The sequence below is a fragment of the Peromyscus leucopus genome, chromosome 6 (assembly GCF_004664715.2).
Source record: "Peromyscus leucopus breed LL Stock chromosome 6, UCI_PerLeu_2.1, whole genome shotgun sequence".
Taxonomy (NCBI): Eukaryota; Metazoa; Chordata; class Mammalia; order Rodentia; family Cricetidae; genus Peromyscus; species Peromyscus leucopus.
Genome location: NC_051068.1, coordinates 30,848,325 through 30,864,772, shown reverse-complemented (window position 1 = coordinate 30,864,772; position 16,448 = coordinate 30,848,325). Strand labels below are relative to the sequence as shown.

The window sequence follows — 16,448 nt, the reverse complement described above, 5'->3', positions numbered from 1 at the left end:
GTGTTTGTGTTGGGGGCAGGGTCTCACTATGTAGTCCTGGATGGCCTTGAACTCACAGAGATCTGCTTGTCTCTGCCTTCCGAGTGCTGGGATTAAACACCACCTAACTGTAGAAAGAAGACTCTTAAGGGCAGCCAGTGGTGAAGCTCAGTCAGTACAAAATGAAGACTAGCATTGCAGACGCTTCAGTTGGAACCTGGTCAAGGCAACAGTGCCTTCAAAATGCTGGGGAAACATTCCGGCTAAGAGCTCTGGCTGCTCCTGCAGAGGACCTGGGTGTGGTTCCTAGCCACCTGTGTGGTGGCTCACTAGCATCCATAACTACAGTCCCACAGAATCTAGTGCCCTCTTCTGACGTCCCTGGACACCAGGCGCATGCCTGGTACAAAAACATACATTCAGGCAAAACTCACATACACATAAAGTAATATATATATATTTGGTTTTTTAAGACAGGGTTTCTCTGTGTAGTTTTGGTGCCTGCCCTGGATCTTGCTCTGTAGACCAGGCTGGTCTCGAACTCACAGACATCCTCCTGGCTCTGCTTCCTGAATGCTGGGATTAAAAGAGTGCACCACCACCACCGGCCGTAAAAATAAATCTTTAAAAAAAATGTCAGGCGGTGGTGGCACACACCTTCAAATGAGTACTTAGGAGGCAGAGGCAGGAGGATCTCTGAGTTCAAGGCCAGCCTGGTCTACAGAGTGAGTTCCAAGACATCCAGGGTTACACGGAGAAATCCTGTGAAAGAAAAGAGGAAAAAAAGCCGAGAGGGTGAAAGTCTCAATTTTTAGTTACACATCCAGAAAAAAAAAAAAAAAAACAAAACCCGTGTTGGCTCTGTGGCTCATTGGGTCACCAAACCTGATGGCCGGGGTTCAGTCCTGGGACCCACAGTGTGCAAAGAGAGAGCCAACTTCTGCAGACTGTGCTGTGACCCCTGCATCTTCACCCTGAGTGCACACACACACACACACACACACACACACACACACACACACACACACACAGGAATGTCGTAATAATAAAAACTTTAAAATGAGTTTTTCCCCCAGACAAAGGCTGAGAGAATTCATCACCAATATGCCTGAACTGTAAGAAATATTACAAATACATTGTTTAGGCAGAAAGTTAATTGTTCCATCTGGAAACTTAGTTCTGAGTGAAGAGGCCTGGAGAAATGGTTACTGTATGATAAATATAATTTTGTTTTTTAAAAGTAAAGCTTATTGTAACAATATGTAACATATTTAGGTAAATAAATTATATTTATTATTTTATTTATTTATTTTTTGAGATAGGGTCTAACTGCCTATCCCTGGCTGGCCTTGAACTCACAAAGATCCACCTGCCTCTGGAGTGCTGGGATTAAAGGTGTGTGTTATTATACCCAGCATGTAAAATCATTTTAAAAGTTACTCAGCAGAAATAAAGATTATTGTACAGTTTATAATGTAAAGTAAATGCATCATAGCAGAATGAAGTAGAGAATTAAAATAATATTGTTATAAGATCCTTATATTAAACATAAAGCCATATAATATAGATTGACAAAATTAAAAAGCATGGTATAAAATGTAAAGCAATCACTAAGAAATTAAGTAAAAATATGTATCTGAACCAATAAAATTGGAACTTAAAATATTCAGGACAGTAAGCAAAGAACAATATGATATTTTAAACCTAATTTCATTGGTATTAAATATGCCACAGATACTCAATAAATAATAAATAGATAAATATGTGTAAAAACAATAAAAATAGAAACTTATGGATATGATATATGACTATTATTAAATCTCTTGGGAATCTGAGGCAAGAGAATCATTAGTTCAGGGATAGTGTGGGTCACACAGTATGACTATGTCTCAACAAAACCTTTACTAAATCTGGCAACCTAGCCTATAGAGAATAAGGTAGGTCATATAAAGACCCATTGATTTTGAATTTTATCTATTTTAATTTTGCATACTTTAGTGACTTGAGTAAACTAATCCTAAGAAGATAGTGGATGTGTTAATTACTGCTCTTCCTCATCTTTCTGCATATCTGTATGAGGTACCGCTGATCTCCATCATCTGTATGTGGTACCTCTGTTCTCCATCATCTGGTGGCACAGAACTCATGAGGTTACTTGGGTCAGATACTATGTTCAGTGTGTGAATAACTGCCAAAGGCAGACTCTATCATGCTGTGTTCTGAACTCATGACAAGTACTTAAATTCTGCGTGACATGATGTGTGTGTCTTCAAGGACTTAAGTGTAATTTTTGCTGTTTAATAATTTCACTGTCCAGTCAAGGATTTGGATATGTATTTATAATAGAATGCCATAAATGGCATTAATGCAGGCAAACAACTCGTGTCAGAAGGATTTGGAGTAGACAAACACCTGTTGGGGATTATAAAAGACTCCCTAGAATGGGATGAAAAGCCTCTAGTAGAGGAAGAGGGTTTGGTCAGCCGCGGAGGCTGCACAATGCCATGAGTAGAAGTCAAGGGCAGGTTTACACCCAGGAACTGAGTCACGCGGCTCGTGTGCAGTGATGTAGCAGAGACGCTGGTAAAGGTGGTGGGTTAGTTTGGTGGGCGGGGCTGCGCTCTAAAACATCCCATAAACTGAGTGGTTTCAAAACAAAACCATAGTCTCACAGTTCTAGAATCCAGAATTCTGCTGTTCTACGGTATTGGCTGTGTGGCCGTCTTCTGAGAGCTGTGAGAATCTGCCTTATGCCCCGGTAGCTCGTGCAGCCTCATACTCGGCTCGGCGTGGAGGTAGAATTCTCCCGCGTCTTCAGTGGTTTCCCTCCACCTCCACCTGAGGGTCCGGGTGTCCTTATTATAAAGACAGATTGGGTGAGCGCTCGTCTACTGATCAGATCTCAACTCTCCAAAGACCCATTTCTAAATGAGGTCGCAGCCACAGGCAGTGGGGTGAAAAACATCAGCTCTTTAGAAGACATGATCCGACCCATAGCAAGTGTGGAAACCATAGTTTTGTGTTTTAACCTTTTAGACAAATACAGGGTCAGTAAAGGTTTTGTGCAAAGGGAGGAGTGACAGCCAGTTCTGAGAGCTGTGATGTGACCAGGTGCCCTGCGTGGACGTGAAGACCAGCCCCGCTGTTGTAGAACGATGACAGTCGCCAGCAGCTGACCCTTCCTGTGGTACGCACTGTGCCAAGTGCTTTGTGCGTGCTTGGTTTCCAAGAAATTTATGACATAGAGCCAGGCGGCGGTGGCACTTGGGAGGCAGAGTCAGGCGGATCTCTGTGAGTTCGAGGCCAGCCTGGACTACCAAGTGAGCTCCAGGAAAGGCGCAAAGCTTCACAGAGAAACCCTGTCTCGAAAAACCAAAAAAAAAAAAAAAAAAAAAAAAAAGAAAAAGAAAGAAAAAAAGAAAAAATTAATTTATGACAGTACTATGACTTATTTTCTAAATATGAAAGAACAGGTTTAGAGAAAAACAAAATGTGAGAACTGGAAGAGCTATTGATAATTTATTTCAAAATTTTAGTGTTGTATCTTGTGGTAAGTTGAAAATTGAAGTTGAGCGTGTGGTTGATGAAGGACAGGCACTTAGCTCTCATCAGCACAGAGGTGCCAGTGAACCGAGAAAGGGTGGTCCTGCTAAGGGGGGAGGCTGGGAAAGCGAAGACGCTAGAAGACAGCTTTGAGCTGGACACTGTATTCAGTAGTGGCGAAGGGGGGAGTCAGGGTGAGCCTGAGTAGTAAGGAAGGGGGGGAGGGGGGCAGAAGAGGAGGTACGGGCTGATGGTTGAGAGCGCAGACAGGGCCACATGGTAGACTAGGTGCCCTCTTACATGGTGTGCTTGCCTCGATTAAAGATTCATTCTCAATGAAAAGAAATGGTGTGTGTGTGTGTGTGTGTGTGTGTGTGTGTGTGTGTGCGTGTGCGTGTTTGTGAAACCTGTGCAGGTGCTGTGAGGTTGGAAGAAGACATCATTCAGATTCTGGAGCTGGATTACAGGTGGTTGGTTATAAACTGCCTGATGTGGGTGCTGGGAACTGAACTTGGGTCCCCTGCAAGAAGGTTATCCCTGCTGATTCATCTCTCCAGCTCTCTTGACTACATTTCTTAACACAGCTCTGCCAAGAGGGCCTGAAAAGATAAGTGTGAGTGTCTGTGTGTGCAAGTGTGAGTCTCTGTGTGTGAGGTAAAATGACCTGATTCAGTGCAGTAGACATATTCAAGCTCGTTCAATACTATTTGTCTGAGATTTGAAATTTCAAAATTGTAATGCAGACATGCTGGAACATATCTGCAATCCCAGCACTTGAGGTGCTGAGGCAGTGGGATTGCTGCAAAGTTGAAGTGGCATGTGAGGGGCCCAATAAGGAAACTGCCGACATGGCTGCATCGGGGGAAGAGAAGAGAGAACATCCAGAGCCAACGGAAAGAGTCCAGAGCAGAGAGAAAAGGAAGCGGTCTTTTCATGGCCAGGGCTGGGGAAGTGGGAGAGTAGTGGAGATAGCAAGAAACAGAATAGCCAGAGAAGCAGAGGGAGAGATAGCAAGAGACGGGGAGGGGAGGAAAGCAAGAGACAGGGAGGGGAGGAAAGCAAGAGACGGGGAGGGGAGGAAAGCAAGAGACGGAGTGAGTGTGGCAGAAGTAGAGAACAGCAGATTATAAAGAGGGTGAGTAGCTTCAGGGAGGGAAGGGCCAGGAGACTGTTGTGGGCTTTGAAATGCAGAACAGTATTATGAGTAGGGACTGCCCGCCGGTGCCAGCGGTGCCTGGAGGCTGGCGTGGGCTTTGGTGTGCAGCCACAAGTAGCCATGTGTTCCATCTGCCAGAGGGAAGGGAGCTGACTCCTTTTGGCAGATAGGAACCAGTTCCACAAATTCTTGAGGAGTGCTGGCTTTTCTCTAACCACCAGAGGTCCTCCCCTAGTCCATCTCGAGCTCATTTCTAGGCATGCAGGCATCCTGAGACCTAACAGGTCATCCTGGGTCACATAGTTAGTTCAAGGCCAGCCTGTGGCACACGGAGATGCCCTATCTCAAAAGGAGAACAGCAGAGAACTGGCAAGAGATTTCATAATAGCTGGGCTCACCTGTGTTTACTGTGCTTGTGCCGTTGAGGTATTATGTTCCAGAGTCTCATTCTACAGATACTCGGGAATCTGCTTTGTGAAATAACGAAATAGTATATGAAACTATATACTAACTAACATTATAAAGCTGTTTTGGTGGACAGGATCAATAAAACTCATGAGAAAAAGTAGAAAGTAAAGAAATTAAAAATTGTAACCACAGATTGTAGAGGCAATGAATGATTTAGGGGGACAAGTGTGTGACAGAGTATGGTTAGAGGAGACAGATAATTAAAATGAGAAGGCAAAAAGTTGTTTAAAGGGTGGGGCGACTTGATTTTTATAGGCAGAGCAGAATGTATAAAAGCCTTGAGATAAGATATAATTTTGCCAAAAAGGGGTGGTGGTGCAGAGAGGCAGTACAGAATGATGAAAACAAACAAAAAATTGTTCATTATTTATTTTGAAAGTTGTTTTTGTAAGGTTGTGGAATCCAGATGAGTCAGGAGTTAAAGAGTTTTTTGTTTTAGACAGGGTCTCACTTTGTAGCCCTGACTGTCCTGGAACTCAACTATGTAGACCAGGATGGCCTGGAGCTCCGAAAGACCTGCCTGTCTCTGCCTTCTGAGTGCTGGGATTAATGGGGACCAGCACACCCCATTAGAGTATCTTTTTGAGAAATATAAAAAGTAAAGATCAGGGCCTGGAGAGATGGCTCAGTGGTTGGGAGTGCTGGCTACTCTCCCAGAGGACTCAGGTTCAAATCCCAGTACCCGCATGGCAACTCACAACTGTCTATAACTCCTGTTCTTCACACAAACATATATGCAGGCAGAACACCAATGTATATAAAATGTAAATAAATTATATATACGTGTATATATATATATATTAAACATTAGTTAAAGCTTAGGTTTTGTTTAAAATTTCTTTTGCCTTTCTGAGACTGTTTTTTTTTTTTTTTTTTTTTTTTTTTTTTTTTTTTTTTTTTTTGTGTAATAGCCCTAGTTGTCCTGTAACTCACTCTAGACCAGGCTAGCCTAGAACTCCCAAGTGCTGGGATTAAAGGTGCATGCCACTGTGTCCAAGGTACTATTCACTAATCTCGGTAAGACTCGATCCTGACTGGTGGGAAGAGAGTGTTCATAGAGGGATTTTACATTATGTAGAATTCTAGTCCTTGAATGAGTGTTTTTATACTGTGACAAGTATGAACTCTTCTCTGGGATGGGTTGATGGGAATCCTTCAGTATAAAGCCATCTGGTGCTAAATTTGCTTCTAAAATACAGTATAGTTGAGACCATGGCAAGTACTACTTGAAGGAGGATTGCCTGAGTCCAGGAGTTTGAGATCAGCCTGAGCAACATAGTGAGACTGTTCCCTGAATGAAAAAAAAAGTTGTGAAAATGTAGAGGAAGGAAGTCATTTATACCTCATGGTGTAAATAACCAGAGCGTGGGTCAGCATGGGCTCAGTGCTGCTTAGCAGTGCTCCTCCGTGCCGGGGACGAGAGCTCGGCCTTCACTTGGCTGCGTCTCTGGAGCAGCGGCTTTACAGGGTGTGCTGCTGTGGCTGAACAGCTTCCAGTGCGGAAGATACAGCTGTGAGTTTGCCCCGTGGTGCCGCGGCAGTTTTCTCTGTCTGCCCTCCACACTTAGATGTTAAAAAGCTGGACTCTTTGTCTTCTCTGAAATAGAGAAATAGTTAGCAAAAAAAAATATTTTACAGTGTATTTTGCAAATTAAATTTTTGGTGAAATGTTTTATAGACAATGAAGCACATGTAAAGTACATACATATTTTAAGAATAATTAGTAAGCCAGGCGGTCGTGGTGCACGCCTTTAATCCCAGCACTTGGGAGGCAGAGGCAGGTGGATCTTTGACTTTGAGACAGCCAGAGCCACACAGAGAAACCTTGTCTCAAAAAACAGAGCTGCATCCTCACATATGTTGTTATTTTTATACCTTTCTTTACAGTTTATCATTTATGAAAATACTCTTCAGCAGTGTATTATTTATCTTGTAAAATGTGACTCAGTTTCAGGCTGAGTCACGTCACCACAGGGCTTCTGGGAGAAGTGGCTGGGTGGTTTATAGAGCTGCTCAGGTCGTGGGGTCATCCTGAGTTCTTGGGGAAGTGCTTCAGCATGGACCTGCTGTTGCCTGTGCTGTAGACACATGGTCAGTCAGCGGGTTCTGTCTGCCTGTTTCTGTGCGTGGGATCATGGTGGTTTTCTCAGCCCAGAAAAGTTGATGAGTACTTTGTCAAGGTGAGGCAAATGTCAAGGTGAGGAGGCAAACGTGGGTAACAGTCTGGAACAGGCGTTCCCTGGTGTTGTGTTCAGGAAGAACGTCACTGTTTGTACTGGTGTTAACAGCTCATCCTGTCTCAGGACATGCTTTACATTTTACATAGTTCACCTTTCCAGTCACTGACAGGAGCATCCTGTGGGGTGGCAAGGTATGACAGAGCAGAGCTGTTTGTCTCTTAGGGGCCAGGAAGCAGAGGAGTTTCAGACAGGAGCCAGGACTAAGGTGCCTCCAGTGACACTCTCCCTCTGCTAGGCCCAGCCTCCAGTTCTTCTGTAGTCCGTTCAAAGTGTGAATCCACCAAAGGGTTAAGAATGTGCCAGAGAGGGGCTGCAGAGAAGGCTCAGAGGTTAAGAGCACTGGATGCTCTTTCTGAGGACCCGGGTTCAATTCCCAGCACCCACGTGGCAGATCACAACTGTCTGTAACTCCAATTCCAGGGGATCTGACACCTTCACACCAATGCACATAAAATAAAGTTAAATAAATTATATAAAAAAGAACTAATTTATATAAGAAAAAAAAACGACTCTGCCAGAGCCCTCATGATCAAACTGTTTCTGGAAACATTCTCACAGACACAGTAGGGATGAGCTTTATTAATAGTCTTTTATTTATTTATTTACAAAATTTTAAAAAAAGATTTCTTATTTTATGTGAGTGCTCTAGCTGCGTGTACACCTTTACACCAGAAGAGGGCATCAGATTCCTCTTACAGATGGTTGTGAGCCACCATGTGGTTGCTGGGAATTGAACTGAAGACCTCTGAAAGAGCAGTCAGTGCTCCTAACCTCTGAGCCATCTCTCCAGGCTTTACTAATAGTCTTTTACATGTCTCCCAGTCCAGTCAAGTTGACTGTTAAGATTAATCACACACATTGATGCAAACCTGACCAGCTGACTTTTAAGACCGAACACAGCTGACATCCTGGAGATTGTCTTCTCTGTCTTGTATCTCACTTCTTCCTGTACCTCTTCCTTAAGTTAATGTTTTGGTTTTTTGAGACAGGGCTTCTCTGTGTGACCGCTCTGGCTGTCTTGGAACTCACTCTGTAGCCCAGGCTGGCTTTGAGCTCACAGAGATCAGCCTGCTTCTGCCTCTCAAGTGCTGAGTTTAAAGGTGTGCACCACCACTGCCAAGCATGCATTCGGTTTTTTAATGGCCCAAGGCTGTGAGTTTGATCCTGGCACTATAATAAAACAAAAGAAAAACTTCTCATCTGACTTTGATTGACTCACAGTGCCTTTTCCGGCATCTTTTGTTTGAACTCTTCCTTGTCAGAAGTGTCTGGTGCTGCCTGTGGCCTCCCACTGTGCGGTGTGCTGTTCTTGGACTCTTGCATATTTGCTGTTAGGCTGTGATTTGGCTCTCTTAGGTCTGCGAACCCATCTAATCCCTGTTCTTCTCAGGGTGTGCTGTCTTGTCTCTTTGGTTTGGAGCAGTGTCGTCCTTAGCATAACACATAGAACAGTCTCTTCCCTGTGTTTTAGTGAGCTTTCGCACGTTTTTAATGCACGAGCCCTGACTCCGTCCTCTTTCTCTGAAGACTTGAAGATGATCACAGCCAGCCTTCCGTTCCCCTGCTGTCTACATTCATATAGAACACATGAGAGGCACTGTTTGGACTGAAGCGGATTGTGTGAACCCAGCGATTCAGAACGAAATCTAGAATTTTCCAGCGAAAAGCTTGATTGTTCTTTAAATTTGCTTTTGTAGGGAGGTGACAAGGTCCCTGAGTATCCAGCAGTGATTGTGGAGCCAGTCCCCAGTGCTCGATTAGAGCAGGGCTACGCTGCCCAGGTTCTGGTGTATGACGATGAGACTTACATGATGCAGGATGTGGCGGAAGAACAAGAAGTTGAGACCGAGAATTCGGAAACAGGTAGACATCGCAAAAGTGGTTTATTTTGCCTACAACTCTTATTTTAAAAAATTATTTTATGTGTAAAGGTGTTTTACCTGCAAATATAGCTGCACTGTGTGTGTGTAATGCCCACGGCGGCCAGAAGAGGGTGACGGATCCTCTGGAACCAGAGATACAGGTGGTTGTGAGCCCTCAAGTGGGTGCTGGGAACCCAGCCCAGGTCCTCTGGATGAGCATCCGGTGCTCTTAACTGCCGAGCCATTTCTCTAGCCCAGAACTCACTTTGTAAGCTTCAGTATTCCTATTGCTGGTGACTCATACTGAAGAACCTATTTTAAAATGTTATCATAGGTTGGAAACTGGTATCAAATCTTTGTTTAAGAGAGTTTATATAAATATAATAGACTCCTTACATTATAGTTCTTTGGTATATGGCCGTCATAAAAGTTGTTTTATTATTTTTTCTGGGACTACAAATACTCATTAGTTATTATTCACTTATAGAAGTTAGCAAGTTAGTAGACAAAAATGATATTTTCTAATTAAAAAAAAAAAGCATTCCCCCTCTGTAATAGATTGAGCCCTCCTTGGAATCAGCATTGCTGGAGCAGTATCATTTTTTCCTCTTCAATCTGAAGCATCTTTGCCTGTCAGATTCCTCTTCTTTTCTGTCTTTGACATCCTGGTGTCTCCATCAGTTTGTATTCTGTCAGCTCTATGTGGATTTGGGAATTAGTGTATGCAATTCTTAGAGAAATTTTTTTTTTTTTGCTATGACTATGAAGAAATATTGTCCCTATATCATTTTAGTGACTTCCATAGTAATAAAAATTTTATTATAATCTGTTAATATTTAAAAAAATCTTATTATTGGTTTGCAATCCTAGTGAGATTTCTTTCTTTTTTGTGTGTGTTTGTGTGTGTGTGTGCAGGTCAGAGGACAACTCGTGGGAATCAGCTCTCTCCTTCCACCGTGTGGGTCTCGGGGGCGGGGCGGGGGTGAACTCAGTTGGTCGTTGGCACTTTTACATACTGAGCCATCTCAGCGGCTGGAAATATCTTAAACACATTTTGCAGACTCTGCCAACTGCGTTTTGGGGGGTTTGGTGTCTTTCGGTTCTGCGAGGCCCAGTGACGTCTTCTAAGTGTTGCTAGCTTCCAGACTCACTTGGTTCTTCAGTTTCATCTCTTTATTGAGTTAGAGATTAGAAGCTGCCTTGCTTTTCCAAACAAGATGATGTGCCAGCAGAGCTCAGGTGAAGAGCGCGTTGCTTTGTCTGACTTCATGACCGCGGTCTGGAGTGGTGCCTTCTTCTAGTCGGGAGCTCTGTTCCTTCATGTGAGTTTTCTAGGCTGAAGGCGGAAGTTCAGGGATGGCTTTCATTTTTTTTTAAAAAAAGTTATTATTATTTAATTGTATGTGTAGGGGTGCTTTGCCTGAATGTATGTTTGTGCACCACATGTGCGCTTGGTGCCCACAGGGGCCAGAGGAGGGCATTGGATGCCTTGGGTCTGATGGATGCCCACGTTACAGATAGTTGTGAGCTGCTATGTGAGTGTTGGGACTTCCCCTGAGTCTGCTGGAAGAGCAGCAGCAACACCGTCATCTCTCTAGACCTGAGTTTTCCTCTTGAGGTTAAAGAAGTAAAGTACTAAATACAATGACAGTTTGCAGTAGATATCGTAGTGATTATGCCACTACAGCCAGATAAAACAGCAACTGTACCCTAAAAACCATGATCGCTTAAGCTGAAAGCACAGAAGGAGAACTTGTTTGAAATTTCTAGATGGGTTTGGGGGTAGGCATGGTGGTGCACACCTTTAATCCCAGCACTTGGGGGGCAGAGGCAGGCGGATCTGTGAGTTTGAGGCCAGCCTGGACTACATATCAAATTGCAGGCCATCCAGGGCTACAGAGAGAGATCCTGTCTCAAAAGAAAAAACAACAAAATGGAACAAAACAAAAAACAACCAAAAATGATTGGTTTTGGCATCAAGTTGAAAACTTAAAGAAATGAAAACAGCAGTGCGGGATTTGCAAAAGTAGATACTTTAGGGTATATAGTGTATTAGAATACCAGAGCAGGTTGACGAATGATGTTGTCTAATTGATGAGAAATTCTTCACTAATTTCAATTAACTCATGTAGAACAATTGGAATAAGAAATGAATGTAACCCAGTTAAGGAATCGAGAGTGATTCCATTCACAGGACAGAGATGTGAATTGTGATATTAAAAAGGAGGACTGAGCCGGGCGGTGGTGGCGCATGCCTTTAATCCCAGCACTTGGGAGGAAGAGGCAGGCGGATCTCTGTGAGTTCGAGGCCAGCCTGGGCTACCAAGTGAGTTCCAGGAAAGGCACAAAGCTATACAAGAGAAACTCTGTCTCGAAAAACAAACAAACAAACAAACAAACAAACAAACAAACAAAAGAGTACTGGAGCTGGGTGTGGTGCAGAGGTATAACTGGGCTACTCCAGAGCCTGAGCCTCCGGAGGCTGTGCATTTGAGGCCAGCCCGGGCCTACTATGACCCATGCGGAGAAAAGCCAGTTACTTTTGTATTGTCATGATTCCGTTATACCATTATAATCAGATATTGTAATTATTTTTGACAAGTGGTTTTTTTTAAATATTTAATACTATTTTATTTTGAGAGTCTCTCTGGGACCCTTGGCAGGCCTTGAACTTGGTACTGCCTTCTTGCTTCTGCCTCCTGAGAGCTGGGATGACCCACATGCTCTACCATACCTACTCTCAATACTATTCTTCAGACTGATTTTTCTTAAGCAGTAGTTAGACAAATCACTTACATTATTCTAAAATGGTAAAAAGTACCTCTGGACTTTACATGTTTAGTTCCATTCTTGGCCATGAATTTAATGACTTTATAAGAATAATTGATAGCCTTAGGCTAGCTTTTGTTTTATGCACCCACCACACTCCTCCAAATAGTTATGTGAACAAATCTGAGCTTGATTTTGTTTCTTTTTTATTGAACCACACACTTTAAGTGGATTTCCTACTGATATTTAGAATGTATAGGTGAGTAAGGGTTGCCAATGCTTAGCTGGGTCTGTGTTTCCATTCTGTAATGGGTTAGAATGGGAAGGTCATTCCTTGTGATGTTAAAAGTTTGTAACTGAAATTCTAAACTTGTTTAAAAAGAGGTTTAGAAGGAAACTGAGAAGAAGCGGAAAGGAATACAAGGTCTCAGTTTTTCTTTGGTGCATTGAGGGAATGAAGACTATTGAGTAAGGGCTGTTGAGAAGGCTCAGTGGTTATTGGGGCTTGCTTGCAAGCCTGGCAACCTGGCAACAGGACCTCTGTTGCTTTGGCAGGAAAAAACTGGCTCCACACAGTTGTCCTCTGACTTCCAGATGTGCATTCTGGCATGTTAACGCATGCACATACACATCACGAACACATGAAATTAAAAAAAATATATACAATAGGATTTCCTTGTAGAAGTTTAGGAAATATTTCCTAGACTTCCTTTAAACTATGGTGTGTGTGTGTGTGTGTGTGTGTGTGTGTGTGTAAGGGAGAGGCTTTTTGTTTTCTTGAGATGGTCTTTCTGTGTAGCCTTGACTGTCCTGGAATTTGGTATGTAGACCACTTGGCCTTGAAGTCAGAGATCTGCCTGCTTCTGCCTCCCGAGTGTTATGATTAAGGTGTGCGCTACTACACCTGGCTTATACTGTTTTATCAGCCTAAAATAATAGTCTAACTTGTTCTATGAGCTCTGGAGGTCACGTTGAAGTTTCTCTTCTTTTAGTTCTCTATACCCACACACATCCATGCCAGAATCACTACCCTCGCTGTTAAGTGTACAAGGATTCTCAGTTTGACAGTAACTATCGTCAGTCTGTTTTGCTTATCTTTCTTTTAGAATCTACAGTTTCCTCTCAGAGCTTAGGGGTGAACTAACATCCTCTTAAATGTTGTGGGAAACACTAGATTCTGTAAAACTTTCAAGAGGTGCATTCATCTAACGCTCTAAGAAGTTGCTGTGAGGATGCTTCAGGTTAGTAATCCCAGAGCGCCTTTCAGAGCAGCAGTAAGCTGTGGAGGCTGATCTTGTCTCTGGAGGCCTGAAATAACTCACAGGCCGAGCACTTCCCCAGCATGGGGCCTGCTGACAGGTGGATGTGATGAGAGCGAGGAGTTTAGTGGATTCTCGACAGAGATTCGACAGTACAGTTCTTAATGTTCACATCAGACATATAGATAGGAAATAAATGTTATTGAATGTCAAGAGTTAGTAATTAAGCAGATAAAACAGGCACAGGACTTCGAGGCTTTCCTGGAGGAAGCACTGCTGTGAACCAGGCATCTCTGGGTAGAGGATGGGTTCTAGAAAGTGCTTACCCAGTATGCAAGGCTTATGTTCAATCTCAAGTAGAACACATAAATAAACAAGTGCAATCTAAATAGCAGTGGTGGGGACAAGAGGGCCGGAAGACTGGCTTTGTGACTTGAACCGTGACTTAGGAAATACTAACGTAATGGCCGTAGGAACAGAGGGGTACATAAGCATCTTCCCACGTCAGTCTAACCTGGAGACAAGGCAGGGGCATGCTCATGAAAACTGTCACCCTGTGATAATAAGAGACAGTGACACCCCGTAGAGCTTTGTGGAAGGAAAGACTGTCTTGAGAAGCGATGGTTTTATTAATAGTCACATTGATTGTGAGTTGAAATAAAGTATCCAAGAAGGAATATTTAGGTATTTACAGATGCATAGAGGAGTTATCGGGGTTCCGTCAAAGGAAATGGCATACTCAAATTAGGCTAATTTGTGGGACGTTGTAGTCAAGGAAAGTAAGCACAGTGTGTGTGTGGGGGGGTGGAGGCAGTGTTCCTGCACTCTACAACAGAGCTGTTTCTATTCTTGGCTCCAGAGCTCAGAGGAGGGACTGCTCAGCTACTCAGATGTGAAGCAGTTGCCCTGGAAAAGGAATCACCTTGGGAAAACCTGGGACCTTGGTCAAAGGATGCACCTGGCGATGGCAGTGCCATAGTGAAGGAGCCAGGGATTCGGGCCCCGGTCTTCTCTCCTCCTCTGGTCCCCTGCCCAGCCTCTTTATTGAACAGGCTGGTCTGAAGCTATGTGAGCCCTGCTGATGAGGCTACTCTCCTGGGATGGACAGTAGGGCGGGAAGAGTGAGGGCCAGATAGAAGCTGCTGGGTCTACCTGCAGCACAGTACCAGCAGGGAAGAGGCAGCTCGGGGAGTCTTCCTCATTTGATGCTGTGGAAATAAGCTACACCCAGACCTAGGGAAAAGATACTGGAGAATGGCCCTTTGGGGCGGGTTTTCATGGCTGCATTTGTGCTGGGTTAGAAAATGATACAGAATTACAGTTAGTTTTAGAAATGTTTGTATTTTGAAAAGCATGAAGAATTGTAAAAGCAAATCTGAGAGAGCATCCTGGGTGACTGAGTTTCACTTTGTCCTTTTAGCCTTTCAGGTATCTTTGTGTGGCAGCAAAGAGGATTGCCTTCGTTTGGCTGGGTCTGCCTTCATTTGTTCTCCATGGCACTTACTTTTCAGTGTTTACCCAAGGTTGTCAGAACATCATGAAAGACATACTTAAAGTACAGTTCTTGAGCAAGTCTTCCCTTGACTTCATCAGTAGCTTTCTGTAGTCTTCCAAGTTTGACAGGTCTGTAGTGCATTGAGTCAGAACATTTAAATCTGTTTACGTCTGTTGTGTTTTCGTTTCCTTTCCATGTGAAAAAAGGAAAAAACAAATCACAGCAAACACACACAGCAAGCATTTTTTCCTTGTCCTTCTTCCTCAGCTCACTGTGTCTGTCAGTCAGTCCACAGCTCACTGTGTCTGTCAGTCAGTCACAGTCACTGTGTCTGTCAGTCAGTCACAGTCACTGTGTCTGTCAGTCAGTCCACAGCTCACTGTGTCTGTCAGTCCACAGCTCACTGTGTCAGTCAGTCCACAGCTCACTGTGTCAGTCAGTCCACAGCTCACTGTGTCTGTCAGTCAGTCCACAGCTCACTGTGTCTGTCAGTCAGTCCACAGCTCACTGTGTCTGTCAGTCAGTCCACAGCTCACTGTGTCTGTCAGTCACAGTCACTGTGTCTGTCAGTCAGTCCACAGCTCACTGTGTCTGTCAGTCTACTGCTCACTGTACTTGTCAGCTCTTTGGTTGCCAGGTTTCAAAGGCCACTCTTCTGGCAAGCTCAGTGGCGTTTGAGCTGTCCAGCAGTAGGCCCTTCATGACCTGGCCTTACCTGTGGGAACTGCTCTCCCAGCTCTTTTCCTTCCTGCCTTTCACAAGGACTTTTCAAAATGTCCTGAGCTTCCTCTCCATCCCTCATCTGTAATGTACTCAGCACTGTTTGCTATAGGCCCAGGCACCAGAGACTTTCCCCAGCTATTACGGCCAGCAGCAGTCTCTTCTGATCTTCCAGTTTCTGTCTGAATTTAGTTGCTTTCTTATGTTGTTCTCACATGTGCCCTTTTTCTTTGCAGTGAGGATAAAAGTAACTTTAAAATTGAGTGTGTGTTTCCTTTTGTGTTGAACGTGTGATAGATAGGTAGGGTGGAAATACAAACCAGACCAATGGAATTTGAAGTTACTATTTTAGTTAATCAAGAACCATTTTATGTTCAGGTGTGGTGACACATGCCTGCAATCTCAGTACATGGGAAGCTGAGGCAGGAGGATGGTGCGAGTCCAGCCTGGGCTACACGGAGCCAGACCCAGTTTCAGACGAACAAATGAAGGAAAGAAAGGAAGAGAGGAAAGGATGTCATTTATATGAAATCTTCAGCATTTCTTCATTGAATAACCTAATATTACTCAGAATTTTGAAAGTCATTCAAAAATACCTGAACATGGTCATATATAAAGGATTATAGAAAGTCTGTAATGTCACATGTAGATAAGTTATTTCATAGACTGTTGATTTTAATAATTTTTGACTATACTTAAGTTTGATTTTTTTTCTAACAATAAAAGCAATATACGATGGGAAGTATTATAAAGAATAAACAAACTGAAAGTCATCACTATCACTGAGACATGATTCTACTTTTAAAAATCCAAATAACACAAGTTTGGTATTGACATGTTTTAATCTTTTAAAATTAGTATTATTATTTGACACAAGCCTTACACGCTGCCCAGGTTGGCCCTAAACCATGGGCTCGAGCTGTTTGTCCGCCCCAGCCTTCCAAGCAGCTGGGTAGC

At 43.4% G+C, this 16,448-nt stretch overlaps 1 protein-coding gene across 9 annotated transcripts in view; it reads left to right on the top strand.

Moving 5' to 3' along the window:
- The window catches only part of Elf2 (E74 like ETS transcription factor 2), an 89,443-nt gene that overhangs the window by 20,540 nt on the left and 52,455 nt on the right, over positions 1-16,448 (top strand). For 6 of the 9 annotated variants that reach the window (XM_037206578.1, XM_028873329.2, XM_037206574.1 and 3 more), the window contains exon 4: positions 9,084-9,249. The exons of 2 other annotated variants lie outside the window; for them this stretch is intronic. In XM_037206578.1, coding sequence (XP_037062473.1) covers positions 9,084-9,249 — 166 coding nt within the window. Of the gene's footprint in view, positions 1-9,083; positions 9,250-16,448 lie in introns of those variants that run through there. One more of the 9 variants, XM_037206583.1, reaches the window with a different exon arrangement.